This window comes from Alexandromys fortis, unplaced genomic scaffold, assembly GCF_014885135.2.
Source record: "Alexandromys fortis isolate MF-2015 unplaced genomic scaffold, M_Fortis_MF-2015_v1.1 scaffold_21, whole genome shotgun sequence".
Classification (NCBI taxonomy): Eukaryota; Metazoa; Chordata; class Mammalia; order Rodentia; family Cricetidae; genus Alexandromys; species Alexandromys fortis.
In genome coordinates, this window is record NW_026067905.1 from 9,795,361 (window position 1) to 9,811,719 (window position 16,359).

General features: G+C 36.6%; 1 protein-coding gene and 1 non-coding gene across 2 annotated transcripts in view; both read right to left on the reverse strand.

Moving 5' to 3' along the window:
- Nucleotides 1-275: 275 nt before the first annotated feature.
- Cop1 (COP1 E3 ubiquitin ligase) overlaps nt 276-16,359 on the reverse strand; it is a 124,101-nt gene continuing 108,017 nt past the window's right edge. Inside the window, 2 exon segments of the mRNA XM_050135144.1 lie at nt 276-2,537; nt 4,498-4,542. Of these exon segments, the coding sequence (XP_049991101.1) occupies nt 2,520-2,537; nt 4,498-4,542 (63 nt within the window). The 3' untranslated portion in view covers nt 276-2,519.
- LOC126497418 (small Cajal body-specific RNA 3) lies at nt 15,701-15,840 on the reverse strand. The gene has a single exon (XR_007590607.1). It is a non-coding gene; the product is annotated as a small Cajal body-specific RNA 3 (non-coding RNA).

The following is a 16,359-nucleotide window of genomic DNA, read 5'->3' on the forward strand; positions in this document are numbered from 1 at the left end:
TAGAACACTTTACGATTTTCAAAAAAAAAAAAAAAAAGAAAAATTAAATGAAGGGGCTGGAGATGTAGTTCAGTTGATAAATGCATAAAGCCTTAGGATGTATTCCCCAGCACTTAAAAGTAGGAGGAATGGCACATGATTATATCCCAGCACCCAGGAGGGAGGCAGGATGATCAGAAGCTCAAGGTGACTTGTGACTATAGAACAAAATTGTTTGGTCTAGGCTATATGGTAATCTACCTTAAAAAAAAAAAAAAGTAAAGAAAAAGGAAAGCACCAGCTTAAAATAATTTATTTAAAAAAAGGACAAATCCTTTTGATAACCAAACAGAATATTGTATCTGTAAACACGGAAACTAACATGACCAACTCTACTAAACAGAGCTTGAGGAGAACAATTAAAAATGTGGGCATGGAAAAACAACATTTAAAGGAATTCATTCGAGGTGGCATTAACTACTTCCTACTTTAAAGATTTTCAGGACATGTAGCTCTAATACCAGGATCTCTTTTAGAACACTCTCCCTACATTTCCACAAGCTGCCATTCATTAATCTCAACATTCACTGGTGACAGATGGTAACTTGAAATTTTAAAGATTTATTCATGTGTGTGGGTGTTTCACTGGCATGGATGCCCGTGCACCGTGTCAGATTCCCTGGAAATGGGATTATAAGCAGTTGTGGGCAGCCCTGTGGTTTCTCGGAATCACATTTGGGTCCTCCACAAGAGCAGCAGTGCTCCTGATTACTGAGTAGTCTCTCTGGCCCCCAGATAGCAGCCCTTTCTCTCACACTTGGGGCCAAATGTTTAGCAGGTTTTAAATTCTAGAAATCACGTAAGATGCAATTCTCTAGAAGCTGTGAAAACTAGTAAGTTTCACTTAAGTTTGAAGAAAAGTCATTTAAAGATAAAACCTTACCTAAACTGTAAGATTCTTTTTCCTCTTTCCTAGCCAATCTCATACAATATGAACACGCATGCTTTGCTGCAGAAGTGTGTGCTGGACCATGAAATACTGCTTTAGTTTTGCTGGGGTTGCTATTTAATATCGTTTCATGAGTTCTCTGAATTTTCTGATATTTGAAAGATTCTAAATTTCAAGAGACACTTGGCTTCAATACATACACAGAGAAAAAGATGTAAGCTTACTTAGGTCTCAATAACCTTTAACTGAGGGACACAACCAACCTTTCTGCAAGTGTTTTATGAAATGTGTGAAAAAATTTGCTTGCACCATTTCTGCTTAAAAGTATTCAGATTTAACTACTCTCCATGTTACGTTTGCTCGACCCAATGCTCTGCGATGTTAAATGATTTATAAACTAATTAGACAATTTAGGAGGTCACATGGCTTGGAAACTAGGAGTCCCAGAGCACACAAGTTTAATTCCAGGTCAGGGGCTTGGAGATAATGAGCTGCAGGCAGAGTCTGGAACTTCACCCATCTCCAGTCGTGCTCATTTGTCTACATATCTATGACTGCTTTCCTGCTGCACTGGTGGAGCTAGCTCAGCAGTTACAGCAGAGACCACAGCCCAGCAAGCCTAAAATATTTCCTATATGTTCCTTTACCGAAAAGGTCAGTTGACTTGCTACAGGTCACTGATCAGTCTTGGCCAGTACAATCTGGATAGGTCTGGTTAAAACAAAAGCTGACTTCACTTTATCGAAGGCTTATTGGTGCCAAAGATAACTGGCCCAGTAAGTCAAAATTCTTATATCTTTGGCCAGATCTGGAGGAACACAAAAGATCTGATGATGATAATCTCATGTATAGAAAGGAATTCTTTTTTTATTATAAACATTAAGCTCACTGGAAAGAATCCACACATTTTATCTTTTGTTCATGTTGATATGCACGGTTCCAAAGAGGTTGGAGAAAACAACTTTAAAATTACTCACCAGTACATTTTTTTTCTTTCTTTTAAAATAAAATTTATTTTCATTTTAATGTATGAGCATTTTGCCTAGATGCCTGTATGTGCACCACATGCATACCTGGTACTCCAGGGGGCCAGAAGAGGACCCAGAACTCCCACTGGAGCTACAAATAACTGCGAGGTGCTAAGCAGGTGTGGGGAACTGAACCTCGATCTTCTGCAGGAGCAGCCAGCTCTTATTACACTAAGCCTCTTTCCTGCCCCAGCCAGTACATTCTCTACATCCCAGATAGGATACTTCTTCAAAAGACTCTCACCACACCTGACAAAGGCATTCCCAGCTCATCTGTGGCTCAATAAACTTTTATTATTTTTTATTTATTTTTATTTAAAAGAATTTGTTTCCCTATCACAAAAATTAGCCACAATGCCAACAGCAAAGTTCATAGTTACACTGATGGCGGAGAATTCTCTGGGTATTCCCAACGGCGTAAAAGGAGGAAAAAAAGTACTCAGTACAAATCCAAAACCCAGGATGACTTTGGAGAGACATCACATGCCATTTCTTTCTTTTCTCATCATCTGCTGCAGATGGTTTTCAGGAGGATCAAACACAATTTGACTTCAGGAAACCCTTTATACCAATTCTAGCACCTAATGGGGGAAACACAAAGAAGAGTTTCACAGAAGAGTTCTAAAACATCCAAAGTTTAAAGACACTTTACTGCATGTACTACTGGAAAATACAAATGCCTACTAACTGGTATAATGCCAAGGACCTGGAAAGAACCAGATGCTCATTCCTTCTTTCAATTCAAGCACTGTATGAAAAATTTCAAATTCGTTACTGCACCAATTAGGAAGTCTTTAAAGTAAACTACGTGAAACTGTTGGATACAAATGGTGAGGGGAAGCATGCACGGAATATCTTTGGAGTATCTTTTGGTATTTTAATACATTCTTAAGGAAAAATATTGTAAAGGATTTTAATATTTCTTTCTTCCCTTAATGAGCACTAGGTCAATGCTAAAGCAACAGTGATCAAGATTTTAAAGGATATCAATGTTGCCTTTCCTGTTGTTTTTTTCAACTTCAATGCTAACCATCTGGTATCAAAAAACTTGGTTAGATTTTTAGTGTTACATTATTACCAAGCCATGAAAGTAAGCTGTTATGGTGATAAAAATAAAAGTGAGGAAAACAAGGAAGAAAATGGCTAAGAAAGAGAGAACACAAAGGTGGTTGGGGGACTGTCAAGGACTGTTCCATGGACACTGTAATTTTAGGTCATAAAGACCTGAAATGTGCAACCCTTCACCTTCTGCTTGAGCTTTACAGTGCTTTTTGTATGCACTCTGTAGTACATTAGGGTTCTCTAGATATGACAGGTCAATGCTGAAAAATATTTGGTTCTAAGAATCTACGGGATCCCATTGTAGCCTTATAGTTATTATAGGGATGTTAATAATTCCACTTGCTCTGTATGGCTGCTGATTAAGATGTTCTATTTTTAATCCATGTCTTGCCAAGAGAATGTGAAACTGAGAGAATAGGGACTTCAGTCAAATTCCAAGACCTACCACCTTGCTTGAGGCCTCCCTAAAGGAACTAATAATTTCAATCAAAGGCCTAGCTGTCAATGGAGCTGGGTCCCTCTTTAGGAAAGATATTACCAAACAGACTACCTGCCTAGAAAAGGCGACTGTCATATGAATCAGCTGACCAGCTGAACCAAGCAGTTCTGCCTTGAGTTTGTACAGTCATCTCCACAGGATGAGATTAGTTTGGATTTTTTTTCCCTTGGATGCTTCAAGCTACTTATTTATGAATAATAGGATGTTGTGGCAAAATAACACACATCATAAAAAATGCTTTCTAAAATTTCCAAAAGAATACATAAGAGAAGGCTGTTCTCTCAAAGTATGTGTTAGCACCAAACTTATATACATAAAAATTTCCATCAAAACAAGGTTTTGTTTAGAAAAACTTCACTGCTTAGCTCATCATTTATTTATATAAATAATGCATTATGCCCAAGGGCTAAATACTAAAAGTTATAATCAAATGAAAGTTTGATTTCCTTGAACCATTAACTAAAAAAGAAAGCATGTGGAACACTATGAGTCTGTGACTCAGACTATGCTGTTGGGTGCACACAGATTTTCAGATTACAGAACACTAGAATTTCCTCTCTATTCTGACTCCCACCTTAGTAGTAAAAAACTCTACTTGTTATGGAAGAGAAGAAGAAAAACATGAGGAAGAACAAAGTACAGATGAAGGCTGCAAATATACAGGCACTCGTGTCTTGCCAAATGTCCTACTAAATGTCCCATGTATGGCTGTGCAGGCCCAGAGTAAACACCCAACAGCCCTCACCTGTTTCTCTTTGACCATTTATCAAACCTTCTAGCCCTCAGCCCCAACAAGCATTATCATCTCCATAGCTGTGAGCTACCTATTTCTTTCAATGTCAATTAAGTCATTTCTGAGTGCCGAAACCCCTAATTTGGAATAATCATGAAGGCTCAGTATAGCTGTATATTTCCAAGAGCCAGTTGCAGTTTAAAAAGTGGATCTGAGTTTAAACTGAGGAATGTAAGAAATGGCTTACCTTAATTGTACCCTGGCTGTTAGCAGCAATCAACACATTGGACTCCTAGGGAGAAAAACAAAACAAAAACAAGAGCTTTAGGAACAGAGGAGATTTCCTGAAGGGCAGATGAAAAGAGTAATTTCTTCCCCTTCTTCCTCTACTTCAACCTAAGATACCAGGGGAATCTAAAATGGAAAGCCAGCTTTTAGCATGCGTAAAGATAACTTGAGAAAAGTGAGCAACTGTTTCTCTAGAACATTCACTGAATTAGTTCAGACATTTTCACTGGGACCTTAGCATAGCATCAATGCTCTCGCACTGAGAGGGTATTTGAAGTGAAAGGAACAGGAAGCAAATAAGATTTATCTACTCTTTCACTGATCTGAATTTAGAAAGCTGAGACTAGACAGAATTTCTATACCTGCCTCAGAAAAGAATAATGCTCAAACGAAAGCTGTGTGTATGATACCAAAACCACCCCTAGACACCTGGAAAGGACTGGCTTGCAAAAAGTAACAAGAACTAAAGCAAAAAAAAAAAAAAAGAACAAAAACTCCAATGTAGTGATACTTTCTTTATGTTTTAACAAATAAAGCTTGCCTAAATATCAGAGTACACAGAGCTAAACCACTACAGGCCAGGGAGTCTTGTCATACACATTTAATCCCAGGACTTGGGAGACAGAGGCAGAGGGATCTCTGTTAGTTCAAGGCTACCCTGGGCTACACAAGATTGAATCTGTCTAGAAGAGAAATACACAGCTCATACAAAGGACTTAGTGCCTTTAATGCCAACACTAGGAAGGTGGAGAGAGATGTGATAAGGCTGGTGGAGAGGAATATGAGGTGGAAGGAGACCGCAACTCAGTGAAGTCTGAGGTTTGGTGGAGAGAGCTACAGTCTGAGACAGTCTGAGGACAGGATCGCCCCTTCGGTCTGAGTGGTGAAAGAACTCTCTACATCTGACTGCTCTGTTCCTATGATGGTCAGCATTAACCCCTATATCTGATTCTGTTTTTTGTTTGTTTGTTTTTGGTTTTATGACATAGGGTTTCTCCATGTAACAGTAGCTGTCTTGGAACTAGCTCTTGTAAACCACTAGCTCCTGTTGACCAGGCTGGGCTAGAATTCATAGATACCAGCCTGCCTCTGCCTCCCAAGTGCTGAGATTAAAGGCATGTGCCACTGTTGCCCAGCATGACTCTGGGTTTTTATTAATCCCAATTAGAATTTGTGTCATACCCCAATCAACTGGTTGCTGCTTAAGAAGGGTTAAGACTCTACACTTTTCAAGAAGGCTATTGCTAGGAACAGGTACCATGAGGTGCTGGGGCCCTTAAGAACCATCCACTGCTATGGGAACATATAGGACAATGAAAAGCTTTTAGATTTAGCATCAGTTTTCATTTTAGTTCTAGTGACTTTTTAATGTTTTGGTTTTTTTTTTTTTTTTTTTTTTTTTTTTTTTTTTTNTGAGACAGGGTTTCTCTGTGGTTTTTTGGAGCCTGTCCTGAAACTAGCTCTTGTAGACCAGGCTGGTCTCGAACTCACAGAGATCTGCCTGCCTCTGCCTCCCAAGTGCTGGGATTAAAGGCGTGTGCCACCACCGCCCGGCCTGTGACTTTTTAATGTAAGGGGAAGGTAGAAAGGAGAAAATGAGGACTGACTTTGCAATTAGCAGGGAATTCTTTTTGCTGTGAACTGAGACTATAAATTATGTAATTCAGTCATCTGATTCCTGAGGAAAGGGAACATGGGAAAGTGTGTTATATATTGACTGAGTATTCTTGTCTGGAACAGGACAGATACAATTCCTTTTATTTCTGTACATTTTATACACACAGCCTTTTAGTGTGCCTGCATCTATCCTGCAACCTGTTAAATAAAATCTAGTATTTAATTTTCCACATGTAATAGCATGCTGATGTTCAAAAGTTTCAGCATTCAGATTAGTATCCTAACAGACTATCTTACAATATATAAGTTTAGAATCAATATATAAATAGGACAATTTATCTAAATGACCACACATGAGGAGTTTGAAGGCTGTAGCCCACGAGATCAAGAAAGAAGACATCTGATAACTACCAGCCATGTATAGGCATGTTTTGTTTGCAGTCTTAGGATTGGCATTTATAGATGACATAACTGTTGTTACCAGAGGTCCTAACACATTCTGTCTATGGAGACAGATAAATACATAACCTACTAAAAAGTCAATGTATAAACTGAGTACCTCAAATGGTCTTGCAGGATTGACAGATACAAAGCACGGTGTCCTAAGAATTCTTACACACACTCAAAAAACTATTCAACACAGAAAACAATGAAATAAAGAAAATAGCAACATCATCATATCTTAGTACACCCTTCCTCAAAACACTATACAAAGGAGTGATTTAGTACTAGATTTTCTTTTCAATCTAGCAGAAAAATAAAACCAGAAACATTACTTCTGTTATTAGGGGTTATTACTTAAAAGCTTTAAACAAGCCAAGCAATATTTGCATTTTGGATGACTGGTGTTGGCTCGCTGTAATTGTAGTCTTGCTAGATGTAACTTTTTATTTGTAAAATAAAAATGACAGTAATTCTCATTATCTTTTCCTTTCCTTTTCTTTCATTTTTTTTAAACTGCAAAACTCTCCTCAAAGAGAGCTAGTACATTGTGTCCACTTTTTCTCCATCTGAGAATTAAAAAAAGACAACGAAAAAAAGATGTGGGAGTGATTTCTTATTAATAAAGAAACTGCCTAGGCCCCTTGATAGGCCAACCCTTAGGTGGGTGGAGTAAACAGAACAGAATGCTGGGAGAAAGAAGCTGAGTCAAGGAGTCGCCATGGTTCTCCCACTCCAGACAGACCCAGGTTAAGATCCTCCCTGGTAAGCCACCTCGTGGGCTACACAGATTATTACAAATGGGTTAGATTAATATGTAAGAGCTAGCCAATAAGAGGCTGGAACTTATGGGCCAGGCAGTGTTTAAAAGAATAAAGTTTCCGTGTAATTATTTCTGGGCATAAGCTAGCCATGTGGGCGGCCAGGTGCCGGGAATGTAGCCTGCCACTCCTATTTACAACAAAAAACATAGCAGGACTTTTTATAAAAATAGAAATCACATATACCAAAATTTGTCATAATACCAGCACAGTATTTTCTCTATAACAGTGTTTAGCAAAAGCAGTATGTTAAAGTTCTGACTAACCTGACAAAGAATAAGTATTTGCTTAGTTTAAGTTTGAGATTTATTACTTGAGAGATATATTTGAAATGTGAATATATTATAAAATGTATTTTATAGGGACACACAAATAAAATATGCATAAATAGAAATATTATTTCTGGCCAGGACACAGTAAACAAGTGGGATTTGTTCTCTGACTATGAACAACTAGGAGAGTGAACAAAACACATATGGCACCATTGGAGTACAGACAGTATAGCATTCTCAATCCCTGAGAAAAGAAGTCAATGCTGTGACTCTCCTAACCACCCTAGAGCTTTCTGCTTAGAGCCAATTTATGGACCATAAAGTAGGAAAGGGGAGTCTAAGCAGAAGATGCGGGCTCGCTGAATTGAGAAGGCAAAGAATGATGTCCAGAGTACTGGGAGGATAGGATGCACTGATGGACTAGAATTTGTATGCAAAATATAAAGAAGCAATGCTTCAGTAACTTGCCTAGGGCTCAGTTCCCCTTGATTCTGGGTCTGAATAATAAACTGTACTTTTATATGGTGAAACTATACAGTGTCAGAAATATAATTTTTAAAAAGCAAAACTGTTAATGCACATTATTAAATCCCAGAGTTCCCAATGTTTAAAGTTTTGAACAGCAGGCAGCATAAAGAAAGCAAGCTCAAGGAACTGCCCTACTTCTCTGTATTTAAGTTTTACTAGAGCACAGCTATGCTTATTCATTCATTTATTGGCTCTGAAAGAATGCAGTGGCAGAATCCTAGCCTACGAATCTGCAATATTTGCTCTCCAGTTTTTCTTAACTGTCTCTTTATATTTACTCTAATACAGCTTAAAGAAGAAAAGATCAACATAATCAAGTTCACCTGAAAAAAAATTAACTTTTTTAAAATTTAACTTTCTAACAAAATAAATTTCAATATTTAAAAAGAATTTAACAAAAACATGCATTATATAAAAACAAAGAGATGAAGCAATGACTAGGACAATGAAAATGGGAACAGTAAGAGTAGGGTATCATAATTATATTCAAGTAGACAAATGAAACACGGAAGACATAATCGTAAGGACCCAAAGAGAAACATACAGTATTGAAAATGGGAACACAACAGTAAATAAAAGGACAAGGCAAAGGAGAACGCACACTGTATCTGGCAAGACAGAAACAAACAAATACAACCAAGTCAAGGGGAAAACTGGTGGAAATTCAGAGATCAGCACTTCATTGATCAACAAGTGAACACAGACATTGTGTACATGTATAACTGGAAACCCAAGTAGAGAAGGGTGAGCATATGAAGATGTGTGACAGGAATTTTGCATTATCAGAAAACAAAGATAAAAGGTAAGCTAATATCAGGAATGAAGGAAGATATATCAGTAGATATCCCAGGCATTAAAATAATATTATTATGAAAATCTTTATGGCAATAAGATTGACAACTAATAACATGAATTATACAAAAAATGCAAAATACCTCAATATGACAGAAGGAAAAGTTACTGACTAAGGAATGAGGAACATTTTCAAACATTCATAAATGAACATTTATGAAGGAAACAAAGCCAAAAAATCATGAAAATAAAACTAGTCAATTGTCTTTATAAGCAGATTTTTAAAAAACCTTAAAATATATCATTAAAGGAATTAATCTATATAAAAAAAGAAAAACACATTAGGGGCTGGTGATTTAGGAAGCTGACGAATTGAGTGCTATCTCTAGGATCCACAAACATAGGAACAGTGTTCCCTCCCACAAGTTGTTCTGATTTCCACACTCAAGTTGCAGTACATACACACCCACACACAAAATATAAGACTTACACTGTAATAAAAATGTAAAAACAATACATGGCATATAGGTAGACTTTATCCCAACATTAACTTGGTCTCTAGCACAGCGAAGCTTAGCAATTATACAACTCCCTAGTATCAAAAAATTTAAATTGTCAAGGAATACAATTCATTACGTTGAGAAGACAAAATCACATATAATACAAAATTCACTTGAACTTATCACTAACAGAACAAAACTTTTATTCAAGGCGGCAAATGATCAACCTATAAATGTGCAATTAAATCTTGAACGCACCACACTCTGACACCAAAAACAATATTATAGTCAGAAGGCAGTAAAACTATCCTCGCTTGCAAATTACATGTCTGTCCATGTAGAAAATCCCAATGAGTATTAATAAACTATCTCCTGGAACTATTAAACAGACTCTTTATACAACATCATTTAAATGAAAATCAGTTTTTCTATAAATCAGCTATAAATAACAAACAAATGGAACTTTCAAGTGTTACTTATAGAAGCATCTAAAACAATTTTCCACTTACAGATAAAGATTTAATATTAAAAATTATAAAACAATTTTGTGTGTTGCTTAAAATCAAGCCTACATATATCTATGTATGTGGGTCAGAAAGCATTTAAGATATTATTTTTGCAATCACAATTAAAGTTCTACAGACTTTAAAAATAGAAATTTAGAGTTTGATTCCAGCATGTCAACAAAAAGAAATTATAAATCACTATGCAATCATGTGAATTTTCAAAAGAACTTGGCAAGAATAATTAGAGTGACAAAGAGTACTGAAAATACTGAAACAACCATTGCTTACGACTCTAGTTGGCATTGTAAACCTAGAAGAGTGGAGCCCAAAACTGAAGTGAACTAAAGTCTCATGCAATGGCCAACTGTATTCAGAGCATCAGACAATTTATAATCATATGAATAAAGTGTCCAATCACAAGGATAAGCAAATGTGCCGGGCATAGAGGCACACGAACAAGTAACAATAGTCAGCTGTAATGAATAATCAAAAGGAAACTCACTCCTAACTGCTACACCTGGGAGGAGCACAAAAGTACATTCCAAGAGCAATTCCTTGTTTTTGAAGAAACTGAGGCGACAGGACTCTTTTTTGTTGTTGTTTTTGATTTTCTCACAAGAACTTCAAAATTCCCTTCACATTCTTGGACTGTGTTCTGACAAGCTATATTTGAAAAGCAATTGTATGTCTGCTGAAATATATATTTAAAAAATTCCTCAATTAGATTGTATCACCCTAAAAATTAATTCTAAATGTAAAAAAACAACAAAATATAGGATTAAAAAAAACACAGAAAATAATGTTTGTTTAACAGTCCTTGGTAAATGGACTACACCCCAGTGGAAGTCCACACATCTAAGAATATTGGGCAACACAAACTGGATCTGATGGGTTAAAAAAAGAAACTAAAAAGAGGATAGCAAAGTTGGATGGACAGAGTATGGGGTGGGGTAGGGGTGGAATCAGAGGAGTTGGAAGAGAGTGGAGTATGATCAAAACACACTGCATGAAATTTTCAAACAATTTAAAAGAACTGCCCACACTGAGGTTAAGGAGACAAAACCAAGGAGGTGGGTGGTCCTTGGACTTCCCACAGGGCAGGGAACCCTCATCGCTCTTTGGGCTGACGAGGGAGGGGGACTTGGCTGGGGGAGGGGGAGGGAAATGGGAGGCAGCGGTAGGGAAGAGACAGAAATCTTTAATAAATAAATAAACAAATAAATAAATAGAAAAAAAACCAAGGACTTTATGGCTGTCCTCATAAAAATGTTGAAAAACTTATCTCATCAAAATTTAACATAACTTTCACTTACTAGAAAAAATAAATTAAACCAACAACGTCAAATATGGGCATGGGTAAGAAACAAGTAGGTGATCACAGTCTCCTGATAAGAATGAAAAATAAGATGACAACTTTGGGGAAAGGTCTGAAAGTTCCTTACAAAGCTAACTTCATACCTATCCTATGATGTAGCCATTCTACCTGTAGATATATGTATGCAAAAGAAAGAATATTAAACCATATAAATATTACTCAAAATAATTAAAATCCAGAAAAATGTTTTATGTTCAAAATGGGTGAACCTCTGTGTGTTAATGGGCTATAAATAAAAATGTTGCTTACATTAAAAAAAAAAAACAACAACATAAAACTATATATACAAGCTGGGTAGTAATAGCACATGGCTTTAATCCCAGCACTCAGGAGGCACAGGTAGGGGGATTTCTATGAGTTTAACGCCAGCCTGATCTACAGCTACACAGAGAAACCCTGTCTTAAAAAAACAAAAGAAAAGGTGTCCAAGGAGATGTCCCCAGCTTGTTCCTTGAGCAGCTGGAGGAGAGGGCGCCTGAACTGGCCCCATCCTATAGCCACACTGAGGAATATCTTGCATATCACCATAGAACCTTCATCTGGCGATGGATGAGATAGAGACCATGAGCAAGGAAGTCAGGACCATGAGGGGTACGCCCACCCACTGAGACAGTGGGGCTGATCTAATGGGAACTCACCAAGGCCAGCTGGACTAGGATTGATGGAACATGTGATCAAACCAGACTCTCTGAACATGGCTGACAAGAAGGGCTGACTGAGAAGCCAAGGCCAATGGCACTGGGTTTTGATCCTACTGCATGTACTGGCTTTGTGGGAACCTAGCCTGTTTGGATGCTCACCTTCCTAGACCTGGATGGAGGGGGGAGGACCTTAAACTTCCCACAGGGCAGGGAACCCTGACTGCTCTTTGGTCTGGAGAGGGAGGGGGAATGGGGGAGGGGAATGAGAGGGAAATGGGAAGTGAAAATTTGTCATAATAATATATATATAAAAAAAGAAAAACGTACACACATGAGGGGGGTAGAGGAATGGCACCAACAAAACAGGCTGAAGAAACCAGACAAAAAGAAAAAAATATATATTTATTTATATACTTATAAATATTTATTATAAATTATAAATATTTATTATGTATATAAGAAATAACATATGTTGTTTCTATTATATGAAGTTGTAAGGAAAACTGAAGTCAGGAATCAGTTCATGAAGATTAATAAATACATCAATACTGGTTTCTATATTATTGAACTAGTCATCTTGTCATGCACCTAAGAGAATGAAATCTTAGGAAAGTATTTAACAAGTACAAGAGAGCCTCAACTCTCATCACTACATACATAGACATTTCAAATTACACATATGCACACATCCAAGTGCTTTCAATAAAATAAAGGGTCTGGCTATGGAATGAAGGTTGAAAGGGGTGGTGTTTCTCAGTGTACATAGCTTACCTGGGCCGCCAAATGTTCCCTTCTTTGACATCTGGGAGAATGGAGCTTCTTCATCAAAAGAGAACAAGCTTATCCCATGACATTCCAATCCCTTAATTCCTCCCTACTTAGGTGTCCTTGCTTAACATCATCTAGGATAATACTAAATGATGATGATTATTATTTGACTGACAGAATGAACCCTCGGTTTTTTGATTCATTCAAACAAATATCTGGTTTCTTAAAAAACTTGACAAATAAGAGGAAAGGATTTACATTATTAATTAAAGAGATTTATCATAGCTTCAATTCTGAGATTAAGTTTCTTAATTAAGACCGTTCTATGTGCAGAGTCAGTGGCTGTGTGGGGAGCTGGCCAGGTTTTATTTAGGCCATTTCTCAGTGAAGGTTGAACTTAACATTTCAGTAGACTGTTTTGTCAGTAAGCCCTTGGGTTCTGGGGTGTAGCACATGATAATATGTTTAACTTCTTACATGAGTACTATGTAACCAACTTGGGCACTCATGATTGTGTAGGATGCACTTCACCCACTGACTCATTTCCTCAGCTCAAACTGAGACTTTTCTGAATGAGCAATGAAGATATTTTATACTGATATTTTTCCTTCTTATTTCTCTGTATGGGTGCTTTACCTGTATGTCTGTGCACCATGTGTGTGAAGTGCCTGAGGAGGTCATACAAAGACACTGCATACCTCAGAACTGGTTACAGATTATGAATCACAATGTGAGTGCTGGGAATTGAACCTGTACCATCTGGAAGAGCAGGCCAGTGTTCTCACCTGATTAATCTCTTCATCCCCTGATTTTTTAAAAAAATAATAATTCCAAGAAAAGATAAGACAGATCTTTTGCTGCACATAAATGTCATTTTAAGTGCTGAATAATTCCTAGTATCTTTATTGTCAGATATAAAAAGTATAACAATTAATTAGAGGAATATTATGTATTAATCTGAACTTCAAATCTTAAGGTTATTCTAATGCAATAGTAAATAAACATATAAAACATCAAGAATAAATTAGTGACTGATATTTACCTCTATATGCATGAAAATCAGCATTAAAAACTGGTATTAGTGGTTGTTCCCTGGGGAAAATGGTCTTTTAACACACAGAGATTAGTCTAGGAACATTTTATATTTTTATAGGTCTAAGATGTTTTAACATTCTGGAAAAGAGGGACAATTTGCTACTTCAAAAATGTATTCATTCAGTTCAAAGTAGTCAAAAGTGTGACTATTATTTTAGTGCATTTCCTTGCCTGTGTATTGGGAACTGAACTCAGGGGCTTGTGTTTGCTGGGTAAACTAGCAAACACTATCGCTGAGCTCAGCTACATGCCTGCTATTTTAAAACATGTCAGATGAATAGAATCATAAACTCTCTGAGAAGGAAAAGAAAGATCCATCCCAACCATGAACCTACCTTCACTGGAATCAACAGATTCTCTTTCCTTTCCTTCCTGTTCTCCATTTAACCATGTTAATATTTAACCTTTAGATTTGTGTCCTCAAAGTCCTTAGGTTCACTAATAAGCAGTCCTCAGTGGTAAACAGCAAAAAATTTAAAAGCCACAATCTCAACCTAACATTAAAAAACTAAATATTACACATGTGATTAGCTCCAGGTTTGGTATGTGATTATTCCTAGACCACAAAAATAGTTCCATTCAACCTTGGAGCATAAAAATATAGGCAGGTTCTGTAATTAATGATATTGAACAATGTACAGAATTATTATTAATATGGACACCAAGTGGCTCATAATTATCCACCTGGTTAGATAGATATATCGAATAGCTTTTAGAGAAGTTTGTGGATGAGAAAAATCAAGATAGGCATAATCATGTCAAAAAGGGTAAAGATATACACATATATCTACACACAGCAAATATAAATAAACTGATAGCAAACACAAGGAGATATCTCCAAAAGGGTACCCTAAATGATTTAAACAACAAAGGAAAAATACATTTCTTGGCCTTGGTTAAATCCTATTTCTGATATATTTTTGCAAGCATAAGTTAAGTCATATGCTTTTTTCTTTGAATTTTACCTATATAATATTTATGCCACTTATTAGTCAGGTCACTATAGAAAGGAATCATAGATCTACATTAGAATTTATTATGCTAAATAAATAAGAAAAATAAATATAATTATTAGAAAATTTTAAAATTGTTTATTGAAATGAAGAGCTAGACCATGGATGTCTAATGGGCCAGGAAAATTCAGCAAACTGCTTCAATAACTGCCTCAAGCAAAATTTACTCCAAGAAAGAAATACAGAAAGTTTAGAACCACAAACATGGTATTTCCATAATTAATTACAAACAAGACCAGTTGTAGTTGCTCACAGCTCACCCTAGTACTGTAGGCCACTCAGTTTCTGCCCAGCCCCTTTCCTCCTGCCCCTCTCCCCAAAACTTAAGACTCAACCACAACTTCAAACTTAATACTAAGAAACAGGAACTTTTAATAAAAAGTACCTCATGAAAGCTACTTTCAATAACTGATAACTTTAATTAGTCTAACCCATTCCCTAGGAAAATAGCAATTCTACATACATTGTACATCCTGGTTGTAGGTTCTTCAAACAAATAAGCCAACAGAAACAGTAATCTATTTTCACAAACCATCAACTAACGGGTAACCCCTGTACTTCAATTGCAGAGGAGGTAGTTCAAGGCTAACTTGAGTGACAAGGGACTTTGTTTCAAAAAGCATTAAAAAGAAAAGGGCCAAAACACAGACAATGCAATCATAAAATACTTCCAAATGGCTGAACTAACTTTACTTGGTTTTCTTTTTTGTTTGCTTCTACAATCTAATACACTCAACCAGCAGAGATACTGAACAAAATAAGGAAAACAGTATTTAGAGTGGTAGTTCACAAAGTTGTATGGAGGGGAACGATCAGACTTAGCCCGCTGTCCTAAGTCAGACAGAGACCTCCATGTTTATGTAGGATTGCTGCCTTTTGCAGACAAAAGATATTTTCTCATTTGTCTACATGGTTGATTCCGCAGCTTCCACTTTTAGTGCATTTTATTATTAATACAACATTTGTTATACAGTCTTTATATTCCAATATTTTCATGTACTTCTTTATAATTCTAATTTCTAACTGCTTTCTCATCTAGATATACCTTAATACATTAAAACAACTTAAATGATAACAAAAAACAGCATCCAGGTAACAGAAAAGAGCCATCAAAAAGGCACATTTAACAAAGGCAAAGTGATTCCTAGTCAGGGAGAAAAACTCTAAAAGTATGTACATAAAAGAAGGATGGAGATACACAGACACATGTACTCACCACACCTCAGTCACTCCAATATCAAGTGGCCCATGTCACATATTATCTTTGCTATTCAAGACATATACAGATGCCTTCAAGTTCCATCGCATGCCAAGATCTCATACTTGATAATACCTTGCATACGCATGAGAAACCTATTCACAATGATATCTATAACAAGGGAAACGATTCTGTACTAGTGATGAATATTAAAAACTTCTAAAAGAAAAACTGTACTTTCTGTCTTTAAAAAG